Genomic DNA, 15,258 nt, shown 5'->3' with positions numbered 1-15,258 from the left:
TACTGTGTGGGTGGATACCCTATGAGTCACTCATACTGGGGTGTGAATTAGCCCATCAGATCCAAGGGGACCCCGACAGGCACAGTCCTATAATAGCACCCGTGGGCTGGCGGGAGGCATCACGATCCAGTGAGGGTCCTGGCTCGGTATGTGGGAGGTGGGCTCCTTGCTCTCTCTGCATACTGTCCCCTCATGTTCCTCGAACACACAGGCCCTGCAGGCTTTATCAGTCTCCGAACAAGTACAGGTGACTGCATACCAGGAGAACAGGGCCAGAAGCTGAGTGTGTGGCCAGCTGCAGGGTGCAGGGCTATCCTCTCGGGGGTCCACTCTTTTGGGCACTGCTGGAGGTGCCTGGCAGGGGTTGCTGGGCAGTCAACTAGTAATGGCTTTCTTGGACCACCATCCCTGAGACCTGGGGATAGGGTTGTGACCCTGCTCTTGGAGCTGAGGGTAAAATCACTAAGAGTTGTGACTGCTTCCAAGTTTAGGGAGAACTAGACAGCCTAAGTATGGCTGAGATCGGTGCCCATCTCCAGTGGTCCTGTGTGACTGTGGGGAGCAGTACGGCCTTGGATTTGAGTGAGGGCAGAGCCTGGGGAAAGTTCTTTGGGCAGAGGATGAATGGTGTGGGGGCAGGTGGAGAGCTGAGCTGAGGCTGATCTGGGAAGCAGGAGCCAGGTGGTGGTGGCTCCCAGCAGGTTCCCTTGGGGGCCAGGCCAACAGGAGGCTGCTGGGGCAGGTGAGTTACAACAGGTGCAGGCAGGGGTGGGGAAGTGGACACACAGTTCCCGCAGACGGAGTAAGTGAGTGGTAGCCACAGAGCCTTCATCCTCCCTGCCTGCCGTACTTGCCTAGGGTCTGTACTGGGTACCCTACCCTGCAGATACGCCTGCAAGGCAGGGGATGACCGCAAGGCAGGGGATGACCGGGGCCCGTCAGAACCTGTGCTTGGGGTAGAAGAAGTTGAATCAGGCCAGGGGGATCATCAGAAGTGGAGTGATGGGACAGAGACTTGTCTCCACATGTGTGCTGGCATGTGTATCGTTGGGCATCTGGACAGGAGCTAAATATAATTTCCATGATAGGGAAAGGTCATTAGTAGCATGTAGAGAGATGGCCAGTGTCCAGACCCATCCTGGGGTGCTGGGACTGGAGGCCCTTCCCTCGGCCCTATCTGAGGGTTGCAGGCCTCCACTTTCAGGAAGGGGTTCCTTGTTAGTACCCCAGACCCTTGCTACTCTGTGTTCAGGAAGGTGCTATTGACCCAGCCCCTTCCCTAGGCTTGGACCTGTTGCCAGGACATGGGGGCAGGTGTGACTAACCCAAATTCTTTAGCTCTGGTCCAGGATAGGGACCTGGCTGGGTGACCTAGATCACGTTTCTGAAGCTCAGAGGAGAGGTGGCAGTAGCCACTGTGGGAGCAGTAAGCAAGTAAGCAAGCAAGGAATGTCTGTGTGTGCTGCTGTTGAGAATAGACAGCCCACCCAGCAGGATGCCCTGCAGTCAGACTTGGGGAAGAACTTCCAAATCTTAGGCATTGGGAACTGGGTATGAGAAGATTGCTCACATTTTGTGAAAGGGAGGCTGAGGGTTCACCCACACACACACCTTCAACATGTGGGGTGTCAAAGGTACAGGTGAGTGTCCACTCAGTTGGGCAGACACACTTGAGCTGAAATGGCTAAGGTCCAGGGCTTCAAGGATGGCTCCATGGCTTCTCAGACTTAGCTCTCCTCCTGGCTTGAGGTCAGTTAGGATTCCAGGTTGCTGAAAGAGCCTGATCAGATCTGCATTCAGCCAGGGTTCAGATGGGGACGGCTTGGGGTTAGCAGTAGAGAAGAACTGGAATCTAGGCCCTGCTGCCATCTTGCTGTGTGGTCAGCTGTACCCACAGCTCCTTTTTAGTGTCTACAAAGCTGACCTGAGGCTGTGGCAGAGAATGGAAGATGAAACACACAGGCGCCTCAGAGCAGAACGGAAGCTGGGGAGGGAGGTGAGGAGAGGACCTGTCCCTGGGCTGCACGTGGGGTGCCCACGATACTCCTAACACACGTGGCACTTGACTGGAGGGGTGGGCAGGCAGAGGCGGGCCCGTATGGTAGTCTGGGCAGCTTACAGAGGCCAGCTCTGCCCTGGCTGGCTGGCTGGCTGGTTCTCCGGGCCTTCTCTGCTCTCCACAGCCTGGGACTGGAGAGTCTGGTCCTGGTGACCCTCAGCTGGGTAAGGCAGCAGCCGTTCCTCCCCTGCCCCTGGGAGGCTAAGCTAATTGATGCCACAGCAGAGGTTCTGGGCAGCACTGGCTCTCAGGCTGGCGGTCTTCCAGGTGGTGACCAGCAGCTGTCAGCCTGGCGCCCTGTGGACCTGACTTGGGCTTCTGGGAAACTGCCAGGCTGCCAGCCCAACTCTCTTCACCCTGTCTCAGGGTGCTGTCCCCTGAAGCCTTCCCAGCAATCGTCAGGCAGGTAGGATAGCTGAGAGCTCTATGTCCTGCTTTAGAGAGAAGTCACATGGCCAACAACATGGCCAGGCCAGTGGTGGTACGCAGGCCTAGCACACAGGGCTTTCCTGGAATGTGTGTGCGCTGATGACATTTGTTAGTCTGTGTCTGATCTGTTGTTTGTGGCATGGGACTGCCCCTATTCCACCCCTAGCCTTGAGGGAGGGTACAGTCAATCTGGACTCCATGGTTCCTCACCTGGAGTGGGCATGGAGGGAGATGGGCAGAGGCTTGTCTGGATCTTAGAAACCTCTGGGGATAGCACAGAATCTGGGGTACTGTTCAGAGCAGGGGTCTTTCTGAGAAACCCGTATTTCCTTCCCTGTCCCCTTTGTATCTCAGCTCTTTTCCTGTAGTCTTCCTCAGTGGGGAAAATGTGGTTTTGCCCTGGGCTATAATCGGGGGTGTGTAGTGTGAGGTATGCCAGGTGGCAGACTGGGGAAAGGCTGCCAGAACATTAGGTTATTGGAGTTGGTACTGTGGCTGCCCTTTGGGGAACCGCAAAGTTCTGATGGGACAGAGTCTCAGGGCTCAAAGGCTTTCCTGAGAGCAAAGGTCGTGCAAGAAAGGGACCTTTCCTTGGCCGATTTCTACTTTGTATTCTTCTCTTTTTGTGCAAAAAGAGGGCTCTTGGGTAGAATCTGGGCTTCAAACCCTGGCATTCATGGGCCAGGGACCTGATAGCTCTGGTGACCTGCACCTCAGAGTGAGCTAACAAGCGTAGGGGATGGAGTGGGGGAGTCACACAGCTTAGAACAACACTGATGCTCCGGAGCTAGCCCCTGACCTAAGACAGGCTTCTCTGGAGTAATTCTTTCTGAGGGACAGAGGGACCCTGAGGGAGATGCAGATGCAGATGCTGAGGGTCCTGTCTCCGTGGACCTGACTCACTGGGTTGCTGAGGAGAAGGGAAAGGAAGTAAGACATCATCAGGGATTAAAGGAGGGCTCAGGTTCCTGACATGCTGTGATTGCCAAGCATGCATTTCAGCCAGGCACTGAGTTGTGCAGAGACAGGGAAACTGAGGCAATGGGATGAAAGCAACCGTGCTCCGGCAAGTAGGAAGCAGCTGATTCGGACCCAAGTATCTGGCTAGTCTTTCGGTTCTTAGCACGCATGTGTTGGTCAGGGCTGTGCACAGGACGGCTCTCCAATACCACCAGGGAAAGAAGCCAGACAGAAAGAAAACCCACCTACAGTGTAGACAGTCAGGTCCATTCTCGTCTGTAAAGCCTCTGCTGGCACTGTGGAGGTGGCCTGCACGAGGCATCAGGCCATATCGTCCTGGCTGGGAACGGAAACTACAGCCTGAAGGCTTCCTGGGTGCAGAGAGGACCTCTGGCTCGCCTTCCAAAGCCTTGGACTGGGAAGGGTTCAAGAGACCACTCCCACCTGGCACTTTAGTAAGCTTGAATCCTGGGGTGCTTCTGGGACAGAAACAGAACTGAGTCACAGAAAGGTGCCTCCTGGCACTTCCTGCAGGGCAAGCTCAGCCCCAGGGCGACAGGGTGAAGGATGGAAACTGACAACTTTCTGAACAGGGAGTGTCTAGCTGGTAGGTCCTAGGGGAATATGGCTCAGTGGCGGTAGAAATGGGAAGAGGGGGTATTTGCCGGAACCCTTCAGATCCTGATGTGCCCAGAACATAGCTAGCATTTTGCTTTACTGAAATGGGGCCAGCGGAGGCCTGGAGGCAGCAGGAGGGGCCAGGGTCAGCGCACAGAGGGAAGTTTCCAGCGGCGGGCCGGCTCCCTGCAGGGAGAGCTGCGCTAGTCCGGGACTGGAGCGGCAGACACCCTGGCGGCCTGGCCTGGAGGAGGCTGCCGCGCGGGATGGAGCCGTCCCAAGGTCACCAGCTCCGAAGAGCCCCGGGCTTTGGGGCTGGGGTGCTCCGGGCGGCCCCTCGCGCGCCCCCGCGCCAGAGCCTCGGGCTCGCGCGGTCTCTCTGCCGGGCAGGCGGGCGGGGCGGGCGGGGCGGCCGGGCCCCGGGCCAGCTCCCGCCTCCCTCCCGCCGCTCCCGCGGCCCGCGTTCCCGCGGGCCGCGCTCCGCGTCTCCAGCGCGCGGCAGGCGGTGCAGAGCGCGGCCATGGGCGCCGGGGCGGCGGGTCCCGGCGGCGGGGCGGGCGCGCGGCGGGCGCAGGTGCGGGCCGGGCCGGGCCGGGAGGGCGCGGGGCCCGCGCGCCGCCGCTGACGCTGTCTCCCGTCCCGCCGCCCGCAGACCCTCCTCCTCCGCCCCCCCGCAGCTCGGGCCCTGGTCTTGGCGCGGCTGCCGCACGGTGCCCCTCGACGCCCTCCGGACGCGCTGCCTCTGTGACCGGCTCTCCACCTTCGCCATCTTAGCCCAGCTCAGCGCCGACGCGGTGAGACCCGGGCGGTGGGGGGCAAGGGGCGCGGGCGGGGACGTGCGAGCGGGCGGGCGGAAGGCGCAGGGCCCGGCCCCCCAAGGGGTCCCAGCGTAAGGCAGCCACGGTATCCCGTTGAAGTCTTGGAGAGGGTGGTGGGCGGCAGTGTGGAGTTAGAGACCCCCAGGAAGTGACTGCCAAGTGGGTCCTGTCTCCACTCTCCTTGGAGGCCTGGGCCTTGGAGACCTCAGAACTGGGGCTAGGAGGCGGGCCTGTGGACCCCATCGCTTCCCTTGCCAGAGAACAAGGGGAAGAAGAGCTCCTCATACAGCGCTTCTGCCTTCCCCCGCCCCAGTGGAGCTCGGGCTGCTGCGGAGGTGGCTGTGTCCCCAGGCAGGGTTCTGGGGGTGGCTGAGGCTGCTGGGCCTGGCCCAAGTCCCTAGACAGGCCCCATGGTCTCAGGGGCCTCCTTTTTTGTTCCTGTGATTCTTGTGGGGGCTGCTGGTTTCTATGGTGACAGCATCTCAGGCCAGCTTGCTGTTTGGGGCTCTGGGTGCTGGCCGAGCCCTCTAAATTGGTGGGCTTTGCTGTCTTACAGCCTCAAGAAGGCCAGGAGAGTGGGGAGTAGGGGCTGGAGCTGCGGAGTTCCTGAGCCAGACTGGCCCAGGAAAGGAAAGAGCCAGGGTCTGAGCTCTGGCCCCCAGCCCAGCCCTGTTGTGCAAGGGGCCTGGGGCTAGAATGGAGGACTCTGAAGAGAGGGCTTGGCTCTCCTGGATGTGGGCAGACAGATCTTGGCCCTCTCAGAGTCCAGTCTCCATGTAGACGAAGCTCAGGACCTCAGAATGCTTGGCCATCCACCCCCTTATTCTCTGGAAAGTAAGGAAGGCACACTGTCAGCTGGGGTCACAATGGGGAAGGGGTCAGAACCATAGGGAGGGACCTCAGTTCCTTACTACCAAACTCCTTTTCGGCAGTCATGGAATCTGAGGTCAAGAAGGGCCAGCTCCAGGTCCTAGGGTGAGTTTGGGATCTTAGTACTGGCCCTTTGTGCCCTCCAACTGGGCAGCTCCTTCCGTGGGACTGCCTGCCTGTGTTGGCGAGTCTGTGGGCAAGGTGAGGAGCCACCCTAGAAACTCCCTGCAAGAGGTGACTTCTGTATAGATGGCCAATGCATGACCATTCCAGGGTTCCTAGAGGCTGGCCTGGGCAGCATAGGTCCAGCCTAGTTTCCTATGCTGCTCACTTTAGGACATGGAGGCAGAACCAGGACAGAGGGAATGGCAGAGGTCTTGTCCCCACTTCCTTTCTCCAAGCCCTGGCTTAGGCTGTGGGAGGTCAGTGTGGTAGACTGGAGAAAGGAGCTTGCTCCTTCCACACAACACAGCATGATCCTGGACTGGCCTTCTGTCTGTTCATCTCCATTTCCCTTAAAAACGAGGGGGCCCTTTGCCCTTAGGGAAGAGCACAGTTGTTGGGAGCTGAAACCCAAGAGCATCTGTAACCAGGCGTGATACTCCTGACCCTGGGAGCGAGCAGAGTGTTTGGGTGTGGGGGCCTCGCAGGTTGAACTGACCATGACAGGTGACTGGGATAGGGAGAATGAGGCCACCCTGAGGGGGAGGAGTGGGTGGACTGCCCCAGCTCTGCTTTGTGTAGCAGGCATCCATGGATGCCCTGGGGCTTCTAGTATCAGGTTAGTGTTCACAGAACAGTGTCTCTGCAGGGTGTTGTTTCAGAGCTCCGTCTCTGTAGTCCAGATAAGGCAGTAGATGCTGAGTTCAGAGCCAGGCAGTACCTCCTGGGGCCTTTTCCCTCTCTAGTGTGATGAGATAGGATCTGACCTGCCTCACTGCAGGGCTCCACCAAAGGCAGCCTATCTTGGTTCAGTGTGGGGCTTGAGGAGGGGACTGGGAGGTGTGGCTTCTGCTTACCTCCTCCCTGAACCCCTCTTGGTCTTTCTTTCCTTCCCACCTGACCCTTACTGGCTATCCTGGGGTTGAGACCCCACTTAAGATGCTGAGAGAAAGGGGACCAGAACTTGAGAGAGTACTCCTGTCAGGGTGATCCTGGTTTCTAGCTAGCTTGCTTGGCCTCTGCTGACATTTGAGTGCCCAGGGCTGGGGAGTTGGGCAGACCTTGGTGGTGCCCTGCAGTGCTGGGTCCTTGCTCACATGGCAAAGTAAGCAAACAGGAGGCGAGGAGGCTGTGGAGGGGGGCAGAAGCAGCCAGCAGCCTCCTTTCCGAAGGCAGCGTCTAGAAGGAGTATGTAAAGAGGGGGTTTAGAGTGAGGTCTGAGGGGTCCACAGGAGTTCACTAGCCTAACTTGGGGTAGGAGTCATAGCCATCCCATTTATGTGAGAAAGGCATAGAGATACCAGTGATATGGGGAGGTGAGAGAGGCATAGGGCCAAGGACAGGAGAGTTAAGGTAGGCAAGAGGGGCATTGGGGGGTTGGGTGGCGCTCAGCTTCGTACCAACAGAAGGAAACACAGGAAGGACAGGGAAGAGACTAGCAGTGGAGACATGAGACCCTGGAAGGGACAAGCAAAGGACAAAGCTGTCCAGCTTCAGAGAGGTGGCCAGGGCTGAGTTAAGTGGCTGCAGAGAGAATCAGGTGGTCCTCTCCCTGGCCGACAGGGCTGGACCAGCTAGTTGGAAGCATAGGTAGAGACAACATACCTGAGACATGGTGGCTCAGGGGACTCTTGTCTAAAGGACCCGAAGCGGAGGTAGAGTGTGTGGCACCCAAGCTGGGGTCGCAAACTGGTCAAGGCATGATATGAGCGAGACAGACCTGAGAGCCAGGAGCTGGCCGGGAGCCAGGGTGTGGGCGCAGATGCTGCTGGGATGCGGCTGTGGGAGGTGAGTAACTGCTCTGAGTCACACCTGTGAGTGGGATGCACCACCTGCCTGAGCTTTGTGGATGGACTAGGCGGTGTGTTTATGGTGCCCGATACAGCCTGGCCGTAGTAAACAGAATGTGAAGCCAGTCGCTGGTTGGCGTTGCTTCTGGGACATGCCTCAGACTTAGCTGGTAGTGGACCAGGCCATAGTCTTGTGTGTAAGTAACCAGTATTGGTATCAGAGAGCCCCTAGCTCAGGACTTAGTATGTCACGAGGATCAGGGCTCAGCGTGTGACCAGGATGAGTAGGGTCAGGACCCAGGTACTGTGGGGTCAGATATCAGAGTGTAACCAGGCTTTCACTCAGAGTATGGGCAGGGACAGGGTGCAGAGCCTGACCAGGGTCAGGGCTCAGAGTGTAACCAGGATTGGGGTTCAGTGTGAGTAGGTTCAGCATTTAGAGTGTAGCCAGGATCAAGGCTCAGTGTGTGTCTAGGATTGTGGCTCAGCCTGTGACTAGAATCAGGGCTTAGTGTATGCATGGTCAGAGCTCTACTTGTGACCAGGGTCCGGACTCGATATGTAACCATGGCCCAAGCTGAGCCTATGACAAGGATCAAGGCTCAGCGTTTAGCTGATATCTGTACTCAGAACCTGCCCTAGATCAAGAAGCAGAGTGGGACTATGCCTGGGACCAAGACTTAGTGTGTGTTAGTGGTGAGATACGATTAAGTTTAGTCTCCCAGGTGGGGTTAGTTTGTGGGTACTCGGGAGCTGTAGACAACAGTTCACAGAACAGGAGGAAGCCAGCATTGCAGGACAGAAGCGACTCTTGAGGTGTGTAGACCACATGGAGACTCAGAGTAGGGAATTCATGGGGTACAAATTGGCAGCAACTTTGGGAAGTGCAACCAAGGCAGGTTCTTGGTGAGGTGGGCAACCATTATCCAGAGTGCCCAAGGGAAACTGATAGGCAGAGAACCAGAGGCCGGTTCAGATGGACTGTTCCAAGGGTTTCTAGACGGTGACTTCTTAGCTAAAAGAAAAGCCAGTCGTATGAAGGTCAGAGGGACAGTGCTGGGTGATGGGAACAACCTGTGCAAAGGCCCTGAGGCATGCCGAGCTTGGCTTTGGAGCTGGCCTCCCACAGTGGGCCAGCTTGCTCCTGCCTCCTCTCTAGGATTTGGGGCCTGTTTCTTGTCCTTGGGGTCTCCAGTCAGACCCTCCTAATAAGACCTGGCATTCTCTTGACACATCTGCTTCAGAGATCGCTGCTGCCCCCCACCCTCCTAATGTGCAGAGCTGTCATGAGTGACCCTGAGCCAATTGGGAGGAGCAAGCAGGCTAGGGGTGTCTGACAGCTGCCAGACCTAATGAGGGCAGACAAGGCAGATGGCCATAGAGGTCGAAAGTGGAGTCAGTCATGTCATGGGTGTGAGCCACTTGCTCAGTTAGCTGTGACCTTCCCAGAGCTCTGGAATATTTGTTAGCTACTCCCCCTCACCTGTCCCTGTCACCTGTCCCTCCTCTCAGTTTGGACCCAAGTTCTCACTGGTAAATCCAAGTGCAAAAGGACCGTGATCCTAGAGGGCTCACGCCTGGAGGATGGTGCCCAGCAGTTCACTGTAGGGTACAGTGCTGTCCACAATTGCTGTCCACCGTTATAGCTAGAATCTTTTGAGGTTGCACAGACACATGGCTGGTCACCCAGGTCTCCTGCAAGGCCCAGAGGCCTGGGGTAATTAGAGGGGCCTGCTACTTCATACGATAGGAGTTGAGCCTCTCTCCAGAGTAGGCTTGGCTAGAGCATAGGTACCTAGCATATACAAAGAGTGGGCTTGGTGTTAGGGTCAGGGCAACTCATGGTAGGCAGCACGAGTCTTCCTGCTTGTGCCAGGGGTATGTGGGTCTGTATATATATTGGGTAGGTGGGTGTCTGTGGATGTGCCAAGCATGTGGCCTATGTCACCCTGTGGGTAGAGCCTAGTTAGGCCATCCCTGCCCTGTACTGGGATGAGTGAGATCAGAATAACTAAGGCCCCAGTCTTGTGGAGGTGGGAACTGAGTTTAGGGAACAGGGAATCCCAGATGCAAAGACTTTGAGGTAGAAAATAGGCATCTCAGTGACCTTTGCTACAGACTGGGGATACTGAGCCAAGCAGGGAGGGGGTAACCAAAATATGGAGGTGAATCAGGGTACTTGCAAGAGCCTGGGCTTGGGGGAAAAAAAGAGGAGCTTTGGTGGAGCGATGAAAAGTAAAGCTGTAGGAGGAATGTTGGGCTGGATGGCCATAGAGTTGGGGGTGTTGGCTGGCTGCCCAGTTAGATATAGTAGGAGCTGGGCGTGGCACCAGTCTGTGCCTCCCTCACCATACCTGTGATGTGGTATGAACCCTTCCCGAATTAAGGGACTGTGGCATGAAGGAGAGAGGTGAGGGCTACTTTCAGGCATGGCCTATGACTGTCATTACATTGGGGAGGGTTTGTTCTCAGCGAGGGACAAGAACTGCTCTTAGGAACAGCCCAGCAGAGGAAGTCAGAGAACCGGGGTGGGAGGTCACAAGACCCTGGGGAATACAGGGGGCCATGGTCAGACCTCTGTTCGCCAGCCATGGGTCCTGTCTCACTCCTTGTCTCCCCTGCTCCCCAGAACATGGATAAGGCGACCGTGCCATCCGTGACGCTCATCGTGGGCTGCGGCGTGTCCTCCCTCACCCTGCTCATGCTGGTCATCATCTACGTGTCTGTGTGGAGGTGGGTGCCTGCTCCAGAGCCTGAAGATCCAGCCCTCCCTTGCTCCCTTGTACCGTCCGCTCTTGACCATGCTGCCCGCTTCAGCCCATGCCGTCTGTGTTCCCAGTGCAGGTTCCTGATTGCTGTGTCACTCAGGCCACAGAGAAGGGATGGGGGTGGGGAGCATGTTGAACATACAGCTCCTTTTTCCTACTGTCACCTGACTACACCTTTTGGTAGACACTAACTCCGAGCCCAGGCCCCAGCTGGACACACATAACAGTTTTCCTTTGGTTACTGGGAGTCTTCTAGCTACCCACTATCCCCGTGTACCCTCATACCTGGACCTACAAACTCCCTGGGGTCAGAAATAACTTCCTGCACCAGGCTACCAGCAAGGATCCCCTGTGTCCACCTCAGGCCCTGTCAGACTACTTGTAGGCTATGGGGTGGCACAACCTGTTTAAATCTCAGGCAAACTATGGGTATAAGAGGATTGCATAGTTTGAATTCTCTTAATGTCTGAGCCATTAGGAGCCTACTCAGTTCACAGATGTGTCTAGGCAATACCCCCACCAGTAGGTATATGTAACCATGGGTATGTGCCAATGGGGTGGCCCTCTTCCTGCTTACCAGCATCTAGCCCCTCCCAGCAGTTTGCAGTAAGGTTTATTCAAGGTCATTGTACACAGAGTGTTCTCAGGCTCCCCATGTGATGGCTGGCCCCAGCGACTGGCTATTCCAATTCTCTACCGATAATCGTAACTGATGTGCCAGTCTCTCCCTAGAGTCAGGCAGCAAGGGATCGATGTGACCAGTGGGAGAGGGGCCGTCTGTGCAGCCTCCAGCACCAGCTGCCCTCTTCTCTCTTCCCAAAGACAGATCATCCAGATCCTTTCTGTAAGACTCCCTCTTAGCAGGCCTTCAGGATCTGACAGCATCTAGAGCTTGGAGCTCAGAGGCCTAACTCAGCTCTGAACTGGAGAGGAGGCTATTTGGTGTTTAAAGCACCTCCCTCAGTGAACACTGATGGCATCACTGTGCCCTGTGAGCTGCAGACAGGGACTGTTCTGATGGCTGGTTAGGGAGCAGGGGCCAGATCAAATAAGCACTGTGCCTACACCAAGCATGTCAAGCCTCAGGGCTTGCTGAGGTTGGGTCTCATTTCCCAATGGCTGGTGATGGTTCATGGTGCTGATGATTAATGATGACGATGGCAGTGATGGTGATGAAGGCCATGGTTGTGGTTGTGATGGCCACAGTGATGGTGCTACTATTGATGACAGTAGTGGGGATGGTTATGATGGTGGTGGTAGTGCTATTGATGCTGATGGTGGTAGTGGTAATAATGGTGATCGTGGTAGTGATGGTGATGAAGGTTATGTTGCCAGTGGCTGATGGTTATCGTAGTGGCAGTACTGGTGGTGATGATGGTGGTGGTGATGATGGTGGTGGTGATGATGGTGGTAGTGGTGGTGGTGGTAGTGGTGGTGATAGTGATAGGGATAGCAATGATGATGATGGTGATGGCGGCAGTGGTGATGATAGAGGCAGTGATTTCAGGGAGGAATTGGAACACTGTTTCTTGGATAGGTCACATGATCTTGATCCCTACTAGGTGCTGACCTCAGGCCCTGACCCCTCTCACAGGTACATTCGCTCAGAGCGGTCCGTCATCCTCATCAACTTCTGCCTGTCCATCATCTCTTCTAATGCTCTCATCCTCATTGGGCAGACTCAGACCCGCAACAAGGTAGGCAACCTCTTGTCCAGCCCTGCAGAGCCTTGTGTTTCCGGGTGTGATGAAGATGCCGCTCCCGCACCCTGGCCAGCTGTGAGCTGGGCAGCTTGGTGTGAGAGCCCTCTGTTGACCCTTCCTAGGACCCCTGCCTTGCTCCCACCCTGTGATCTCCGTACCCTGTCCTGCAAATGTGACCCAGAGGCTAGGCTTTGGGAGGGATCTTCATGGGCTACCCTAATGTATTGGAGACAGAAAGAAGGCCTGGCCCAGACACTGCTGTGCGCCATGGTAGAAACTCATAATCACAGCGGGCTCGCCTGTGATTCAATGTGGGTCTGAGGGTGTGACTCCCCTGACTCTGGGCCTCAGTTTCTTCCCTGCTGAGGGATAGGCCTGACTGGAGTTTCTCAGTGGGCCCCTGACTCCAGTTTGCTGGCAGCTGGGGAGGAGGATTAGCATCTAGTCCACGCTTTAAGTTTCAGTGGTCCATCTCAGGGGGGAGACCAGGTTGCTTCCTGCCCAGGATCTCGGCTGGTCTCAAAGTCACTTCTCCCAGCTGTGCCACATGCTCATAGGGGATGGGTGAGAGCCAGTGAGCACCTGCCCAGTCCCCTTGGCCCCTGCCTGCCCAGGTTGTGTGCACGCTGGTGGCTGCCTTCCTGCACTTCTTCTTCCTGTCCTCCTTCTGCTGGGTGCTCACCGAGGCCTGGCAGTCATACATGGCCGTGACTGGCCGCCTACGGAGCCGGCTCGTCCGCAAGCGCTTTCTCTGCCTGGGCTGGGGTGAGCAGGGCAGCTGGGGTCGGGAGGTGAGGGTGGACTGTGGCTAGGACTGTTGGGGTATAGATCAGCAGCTGGGAATGAGGGCCGGTAGTGAGCCGGGCTTAGTGGCCAGGAGGGAGGGCAGCTTGGGAGAGGGTGGGCAGTGGGCGGGCATTAGTGGCCAGTAGTGAGGGCAGACAGCTCGGGAGAGGGTGAGCAGTGGGCTGGGGTAAGCAAAGCGTCAGGGTATGGGCAGCTTGAGTAGGATGATGGGCTATCTCTGTTCTTGGCATTCTTGTACTGGCCTTCTACTTATTCCTACGGCTCCTAGAGTCTCCATTTGCCACACTGGCTTCTCCCTTTGGGCCTCCAATCCTTTATAAGATTGCCGGAAAATGCAGCCCAGCCATGCCCATTAGCATTCAGATGACAAATCACAGTACACTGTAGCTTGTACTGGGGGCATATGCTCTGAAAATGGTACCCTTTTTCTATGAGACTGATCAGTAGCAGGCCGCATCTCACCCTCAAAGTCTGCACTCCTGCAGCATTCTCCCAGCCCTCACCATCCGACCCTGTCCACCTATTTCCTGTAGTGATGCCCTCATTGCTTCCCTCTTGCTGCTTGCCCTATGTGGGCAAGGGATGGCAGGACTGACCACCCCTTCTTCTGGTCCTCTTCTAGGGCTCCCTGCACTGGTGGTGGCCATTTCCGTGGGATTCACCAAGGCCAAGGGGTACAGCACCATGAACTAGTGAGTTGGGCAGGCGGGCATGGCATTGCCTTCTACAGACCCAGGAGATGCCCCACCTTGCTGGCCTAGGAGGGTGGGTCCTTAGGCAGCTCCCTCACTCCTAGGCAGTTAGGTCCTGTGGGCAGGGAGATGAAAAGAATGCCTGGGGCCTCCTGCTTCCTTATTTGGTGATCTTGATGGCCATGAACTTCTGGAGTGCAAGTGTTGAGAAGAATGCCAGAGGACAGCAGATGCACCCTTGCTGTGGGCATTATAGGGATAGGACCCCAGGCTCAGGATGGGGCTAGAAAGAGGGAAAAAACCCTAAGGGGTTAACTGGCTCACACTAGTCAGGCTCTGGGTGAAGATGGTGGCTGAAACCAGCAGAGTGTGGGGGTAAGAGCAAACCTAAATTATTCTGGAGCTCCAGGGAGGTAGGTGGTAGGGCTGTGGAACCCCTGTATTTGAGCTATGTTGGAGACCCTGATGCGGGATTCTGAAGAATGGAGAGGAGTGCATTGAGCAGCGTTGGCTAGAATGCCCAGTCCAGAGCTGGAGGCAAGCCTGCAGCATGCTGAGTATCCTCTATGGCAGTGATTCTCAACCTGTGGATCATAACCTGCACAGGCTCGCACACAGATATCCTGCATATCAGATATCTACATTTCAACTCATAACAGAAGCAAAATTACAGTTACCAAGTAGCAAGGAAAATAGTTTTATGGCTGGGGTCACCATAACATAAGGAACTGTATTAAAGAGCTGTAGCATTAGGAGGGTTGAGAATCACTGCTCTATGTGTTTGATCTCCTGTGGGTACCGTGGATGGTGCCCAGGGGCTGATGAAGAGCTAGGCAAGTGAGCATAGGACTATTGACCTAGGCCAGGAACCTAATGTCAAGGAGGGCCTGCTAGAGACTCTGAGAAAGAATCAGAAAGGACCCCACTCACATAGGGCAGAGGGGAGTCCCAGGGCTTCTAAGAAGGCATGCCCTGGGTTATGCCTCCATTTGTAAGTGGAGGTAAGGTGGCTGCATGGGGACTCCTGGGGATCCAAACCGAAAACTTGTGCAAGTTTCCCTATTTCTTCTATAGTCACCCTGTTCATGTACTTCTTCCTGACACACTGGTTGCCTAGTGGGCATGGGGCTGGGTACTGACAACTTGTCTCTTCCCCAGCTGCTGGCTCTCCCTGGAAGGGGGACTTCTGTATGCCTTCGTGGGACCAGCTGCTGCAGTTGTGCTGGTACTGACACAGCCCCTCCCCTCCCCTATCTCCCAAACTGGATCCCTGGGTCTTTATCTGCCCCATGGCTGGCCTATGGGGGATGCTCGCCAGCTCCATTCACCCCGCTCCCCTTGCTCAGTGTGCTGCACTGTCCTCCTCTTACCTCCATGAGCAAGACTTGTCTGGATGTTGGGCATTGATTATGTACCTGCCAGGAGGCCCTTGCAGGTTTGGTGAGTAACAGGGAGGTGGGGGACAGATGGACAGATGGACAGCTGTAGCTGCAGGGATTGAGCAGACATGGCCCAGGTCATGCATGTCCACCACAGCTGGCAGCACCCCGAGTGCCAAGAGCTAGGGCTGCTTGTTTCCTGG

At 56.3% G+C, this 15,258-nt stretch overlaps 1 protein-coding gene across 8 annotated transcripts in view; it reads left to right on the top strand.

Annotated features, from left to right (window-relative positions):
* Adgrb1 (adhesion G protein-coupled receptor B1) overlaps positions 1-15,258 on the top strand; it is a 70,044-nt gene that overhangs the window by 40,584 nt on the left and 14,202 nt on the right. For 4 of the 8 annotated variants that reach the window (XM_041672620.1, XM_041672619.1, XM_041672622.1 and 1 more), the window contains exons 18-23: positions 4,719-4,860; positions 10,336-10,439; positions 12,069-12,171; positions 12,792-12,942; positions 13,607-13,676; positions 14,835-14,901. In XM_041672620.1, the coding sequence (XP_041528554.1) occupies positions 4,719-4,860; positions 10,336-10,439; positions 12,069-12,171; positions 12,792-12,942; positions 13,607-13,676; positions 14,835-14,901 (637 nt within the window). Of the gene's footprint in view, positions 1-2,117; positions 2,224-3,911; positions 4,056-4,190; positions 4,349-4,505; positions 4,641-4,718; positions 4,861-10,335; positions 10,440-12,068; positions 12,172-12,791; positions 12,943-13,606; positions 13,677-14,834; positions 14,902-15,258 lie in introns of those variants that run through there. The other 4 variants (XM_041672626.1, XM_041672625.1, XM_041672624.1 and 1 more) reach the window with 4 other exon arrangements.

The sequence above is a fragment of the Microtus oregoni genome, unplaced genomic scaffold (assembly GCF_018167655.1).
Source record: "Microtus oregoni isolate MIOR12 unplaced genomic scaffold, Mior012 000022F_ref0000154, whole genome shotgun sequence".
Classification (NCBI taxonomy): Eukaryota; Metazoa; Chordata; class Mammalia; order Rodentia; family Cricetidae; genus Microtus; species Microtus oregoni.
This window is presented reverse-complemented; position numbering and strand designations above follow the sequence as displayed.